Below are 6000 nucleotides of genomic sequence, written 5' to 3'. Positions count from 1 at the left end.
AAAAAGAACAAACACCGGGGAACTTCTGAGCACGGCTCAGCTCCCGTCAAACGCTGCAGCCCTGGGGGGAAAAGCACTGGAGGCTCCTGACAACACACCCAGTGGCTCCTGCTGCATCAGGATCTGAAAACCGCACGTGTTTCTTTGTAAGTCTGTTACAAACACAGGCAAGTTGGGCTCTTAGTTGTTGACAACTTTGTCTTTGTAGGACCCAACACAAAGAACCACACGGACATTTCAACCCAGTAAAATAACTTTATTTCACAGGGCAAATACAGCCAAGTCATGATTCCAGAGTTATCCAACAAGTGTCAGCTCCATGATCTGTCAGTAAATCTAAAGCTACCGTTCACATCAATTGATTTCTTAGGTGCTGCCCACCTGGTCGTCCACGTTGGGGACGTTCCTGCGCTGTCTTATCTGCATCTCTTCATCCTGAAGGATTAAAGAAGCAGCAAGCACAAAATCATTCTTCAGCATCCTCTCTGAGCTGGATAAAATCTGTCCTGTCCCCTCCACCCTTTCTTTGTCCACCAACCATGACCCACCGGGGATCAGCCCAGCAAACCAAATCTTCACATCGTCACTCCTGCTCCTCACTCAAAGCACCGAAACCTCCTTAGCAGCTCCCAAGCACCTTCCCCAACAGCTCAGAGCTCCCACTGAGAAACTGTTCATGTCCAGCACAACAGGCAGCTTCGCCTTTTAAACCCATCGGCTGCTCCAGCCAGAGTGAGAGCAGCAGGGAATCGACCCTTCCCAGCTTTGCTCCTCCGGCTGCGGGTCACATCCTGTGCGGTCTGGCCTCAGAGCACAAGATTTGCTCAGGGTGGACCTGATCTCCCGCAGAACCAAAACAACTTTGGTTGCAAGTGACCTCTGGAGGGTATAATACAATTTTCTGCTCTAAGCAGGGCTAACTCTAATGCCAGATCTGGTTCTTCAAAGCATCTACTTGGTTTTTGAGTATCTGCAAGGATGGAGTTTCCACCACCTCCCTGCACAGCCCGTTGCAGTTCTCAGCCATGCACACTGGGAAATATTTTCCTCTGTACCCAGTGAGGGATTCTTTCAGTGCAAGTTGTGTCTGTCACCTCTTTCTTGTCTTTTTGCTGCGCATCTCTGCTGCCGTCGTCTCCACAACCACCCGGCAGGCAGGTGCAGCCAGACCCTCTCTTCGCCTCCTCTCCTCCGAGCGGAGACAGCAGCTCCCTCACCCACCTCCTGAGCAGACCCCCGCGGAGCTGCGGGCCAGGTTTTAACCGTGGTTTTGCCACACACCGCACTACGGTAGGTGACTGAGCTGAACGTGCATCATTTAGTGTCTGTACTAGATGAAAAGCAAACTTATTTCTGCACAGTTCTCCTCTGCACGTCCCTTGCAGGTGCTTCTCTGAGTCCTCCCTGACAGCTCCACCTCACACCCACCGCACACCGTTCACACGGGACTCGGCACCGACACAGGCGCTGCCTGTTCCCGGGGCAGCTCGTACCGAGTCGGAGTTGTCTGCAGCCTCGGTCCTTGCGAAATTGATATAATCGTCCTTCTGGTTGTCCAGAACTTCTTCCTCGTACTCAGTCTGGTAGTCTGACTCATCTAAAGAGAGAGGAGAGAAAAAACACCAATTTAACGAGCATTCAGAGAGGCAGAGAATACTGGACAAGGAATGATCATTGTTGATTTGAGCACCGAGCACTGGCCAGGGCAGGATGACCGGTGGGCAACCCCCCACAGCTCAGTGACCTGGGACTGCTCCAACACAGACATCAGCTCTCCAGCCAGATCACAAAATAAACCATCTCTGGTACATGATCTGGTGTCCTGGAACGCTCCAGAATCTCCAGTGCCTGGAGCACGAGCAGCGAGATACAAACTGTCCGAGTTACTCTGGTGGGTTCTCGCTGGCCAGCCAGCAGGACACAAACGTGGCAATGCGGAGATGCTCCCTGGTGATGCTCTCCACAGAATATTTGCCGCATCTCACCCATCAGTCCAGACAAGACCTGCAGAGCAGCATCAGGAACCATGTCTGTGTGCTACCAACCAAACTCCCCTGGACACATCGGTCACAGACTCACTGGGAACAGGGACAACCAGGTACAGGTTGAACTCTACCTGGTGCAGAGGTGATCAGAGAATCATTTAGGTTGGAAGAGACCCTCAAGATCATCGAGTCCAACCATAACCTAACTCTGGCACTAACCCATGTCCCTAAGAACCTCAGCTATACATCTGTCCAACCCCTCCAGGGATGGTGACTCCAGCACTGCCCTGGGCAGCCTGTTCCAATGCCCCACAGCCCTTTGGGCAAGAAATTGTTCCCAACATCCAACCTCAACCTCCCCTGGCGCAACTTGAGGCCGTTTCCTCTGGTCCTGTCACTTGCTACTTGGGAGAAGAGACCAACCCCCTCCATGCTCCAACCTCCCTTCAAGCAGTTGCAGAGAGCGAGAAGGTCTCCCCTCAGCCTCCTGTTCTCCAGGCTGAATAACTAACTAACTCTGTGTCTCACAATCTCTGGTCCAGAGTGACATTCACACTCCCTTCCTCTCCGCAAGGGACAACCACCAGCTCTCTCGGGTATTCCAGTCGTTTTTGTGCGACGCTCGGTTTTCCGCCACTTCCATGGGTGAACTCAAGTGCGCTCCGAGCTGCCGAAGCAATAGCTGCTCTTCAGCCCACGAGTGAAGCAAGTGGCTCGTGTTTCAACCGGATTTTTGATCAAGTATTTCTTTTGGGAACAGTCAATAGCATCTGCTCCATGCTGAAGACAACAGCACAGTCTGTTCCACAGCATTTTCTTCCAACACAATAACTACAACCAACTGCTAGAACATTCGGATTAAAGACATTTGGTCTTTTAAAATTTTTTTAATATTTTTTACTGTGGATCAGAGAATAATTGTTAAGTTTGTACTAAACCCACAACTGATTATCTTTGATAAAATGCACCAGGAAAACTGCAAACTCATCTGAACAGCAACAGAGAGCACAAACAACAGTTTGCAGTTTACAGCTCCAATAAAAACGACTGCCATCAAAACCTTGATTTTTCAAGCACTATTCAGCATTTAACAGGTTTTTATACAGATGCTGTAAAACAAGAGAAGGGTGTCCCCACTCACATCCTTCCCACAGCACCTCTGGGTGCTGGAGGACGAGAAGGGGAGGGAGAACAGAAGGTCCTGCTGTTCCTGAGCATCGTCTCCCACCGCCCAGAGTCTGAGCACCGGGGGCTGACGGGGCCATCGCTCCTTTATGCTACAAAACCTCCAGAAGCGTCACACAGGACCGAGGCCTCGTGCTGCTCCGCACACCCAAATTGGCAGCTCCAAAATGAGCCAGCGAAGAGGGGATGACCCCAGGGAAGGTACTCGAGTCCCCGTTATGTTCACAGAATCCCAGAATGTCAGGGATTGGAAGGGACCTCGAAAGCTCATCCAGTCCAATCCCCCCGCCGGAGCAGGAACACCCAGATGAGGTTCCACAGGAAGGTGTCCAGGCAGGTTGGAATGTCTGCAGAGAAGGAGACTCCACAACCTCCCTGGGCAGCCTGGGCCAGGCTCTGGCACCCTCACCGGGAAGAAGTTTCTTATCATATTTAAGAGGAACCTCCTGTGTTCCAGTTTGCACCCACCGCCCCTTGTCCTATCACTGGTTGTCACCCAGAAGAGCCTGGCTGCATCCTCCTGACACTCCCCCTTTCCATATTGATAAACATAATGAGGTTGCCCCTCAGTCTCCTCCAAGCTCAAGAGCCCCAGCTCCTCAGCCTTTCCTCATAAGGGAGATGCTCCAGAAGGGAGATGTTCACAGCAAAGGGCTCACATCTGCTTGTCGCACCAATGACCTGCTTTGTGATTCTGTAGCTTCGAGCATTTCTCTAGTAGCCCGATTGCTGCAGACAACACACCCCACTTGAAGCAAATCAGGTTTCTGTTTCAGTGGCACTGACAGACTTCCATGTACAGCAGGGAATCTGGCAGCTCATCACAACCTAAAATGCATTTGTGCTTCTTGAAAAAAGTACATTTTCAGCAGCGAAGATGCAAAGGGTGACCTACTGCCCACTAACCGTGTCCCTGGAGAGGTTTTGGGACGTCTCCTGCTCCAGCCGTTTTGCAAGACCTGGCATTTGACACCACAATTAACCTTTCTCTTTCCCAAATGCCTGTTGCTACAATTGGTCTCCTACAGGACTGATGTCCTTCGGCCGTGGTGTGCAGCAAATGTGCTGCCTAACCTCGCACTGTGAAACCCGGCCACGGGGACGGCCCAAAGCATCGCGGCCTTGAGCAACGGGACATCAGGCCTGCTGTGGGAATCCCCCGAGCTGCACAGCCTCGGTCCTCAGAAACCCCTCACGGGCGGCGGCGCGACCAGAGATCGGCTGAGCCACCCTCGGGGGACGGCAGCTGTGCTGCCACAGCTGCGTGAACGCAATTACAGCTGAACAGAGACGGAAAATCCCCATCGCAGAAGCGTTTGAACAGGAACACGGCCAAACGCTGCGGTGGCTCAGCTGTGAACGTGAGCTTCTGTCCTACAGGCGCTTCCCCACAGGGAACAGGGACCCTGGGTCCAGCGCGGGGCTTCGCCTGGCCTCCCCCTGCTCTCCCCTTCCTGAGGGACGGTCCCCCCCTTTTATTTTTCTAATGGTTTCAATCCTTGCTCTGGGTTTGCCCAAGGGTGGAGCAGAACCCCGACTGCCTTTTCTCCCTGAAGACGACACGGCTCCTCTGCCCGTCAGGGCCTCTCACCCTTCGTATCAACACTTTCTCTTCTCCCCCTCAATCACAACATGATCATTGTCATTTTCTTTCTTCAGAACAAAGTTATTGACAGAATTTCTCCACCCAGCCTGAGATGCGCAGTACGCTGACAGGACAGGCAGAGCCTTGCTACATCCCTGCTGCCTGAGATCTCACCCAAGAAGGGATTTCCAGGGAGAAAAAAGGTTTTGCGCTCTTTGACAGTGCCATGTCACAGTCAGGCCACCGGGAATCACCGGCTCCTTACCCACATGGGACAAAAGCAGTCAGACCATCTTTAGCCCCATCCCCAGCAGACAAACCCAAAGGCTCAGCAGCACATGTGAGGAACCGTCTGACAGGCACGAGACCACTGCTGGGGAGGTGTCACCCTCCAGCCGAGCTCACCTCGGTACAGATCGCTTCCCCCACGGCTCCAGATACCTCGTCAGCCAAAGCGGTGCCATCCTGGAGGCACTGAGGTGATGCTGCGTCCAGAGGGGAACCTTCACAGCCACTGCCCACCAAAAAATGGGCAAGGTCCTCGCAGGCAGCACGTGGAGTCATCCACAACATGAATGCAAAATGTCCTTCAAGACACAACACCCACATGCACGACTCTCCCCTGCCATCCTACCCCCTCCTCTGGGGTCTCTGCAACCAACAGCCTTCAGTGCCACAGAATCACAGAACAGTTTGGGTTGAAGGGCCCTCCCCAGCTCCCCCAGTGCCCCCCTGCCATGAGCAGGGACATCTGCACCAGCTCAGGTTGCTCAGAGCCCCGTCCAGCCTGGCCTGGGATGTCTCCAGGGATGGTTCAGCCACCACCTCTCTGGCCAACCTGGGCTGGGCTCTCACCACCCTCAGGGCCAACAATTTCTTCCTCATGTCCAGCCTGAATCTCCCTCCTTTAGTTTAAAATCATCACCCCTTGTCCTGTCGCAACAGTCCTTGCTCAAAAGTCTGTCCCCATCTTTCTCATCGGCCGCTTTTAAGTCCAGAAAGGCTGCACTAAGGTCTCCCTGGAGCTTCTCTTCTCCAGCTGAACCCCCAGCTCTCTCAGCCTGTCCTCCCAGCAGAGCTGTTCCAGCCTCGGATCATTCCTGGGGCTCCTCTGGCCCCTCTCCAGCAGGTCCCTGTGTGTCCTGTGCTGAGGACCCAGAGCCGGACCAGCACTGCAGGGGGGTCTCACCAGAGCGGGGCAGAGGGGCAGGATCCCCCCAAACCTGCTGCCCACGGGGCTGGTGA

General features: G+C 53.6%; 1 protein-coding gene across 1 annotated transcript in view; it reads right to left on the bottom strand.

The window, feature by feature from the left end:
- Positions 1–267: 267 nt before the first annotated feature.
- Positions 268–6000, bottom strand: part of PNPLA7 (patatin like phospholipase domain containing 7) — a 127526-nt gene continuing 121793 nt past the window's right edge. Inside the window, exons 35-36 of the mRNA XM_065648470.1 lie at positions 1494–1597; positions 268–435 (exon numbers count right to left, since the gene is read on the bottom strand). Of these exons, the coding sequence (XP_065504542.1) occupies positions 367–435; positions 1494–1597 (173 nt within the window). The 3' untranslated portion in view covers positions 268–366. The remainder of the gene's footprint in view (positions 436–1493; positions 1598–6000) is intronic.

Source organism: Caloenas nicobarica, chromosome 19 (assembly GCF_036013445.1).
Source record: "Caloenas nicobarica isolate bCalNic1 chromosome 19, bCalNic1.hap1, whole genome shotgun sequence".
NCBI classification, from domain to species: Eukaryota; Metazoa; Chordata; class Aves; order Columbiformes; family Columbidae; genus Caloenas; species Caloenas nicobarica.
Note: the sequence above shows the minus strand (reverse complement) of the source record. Positions and strands in the feature narration are given on the sequence as shown.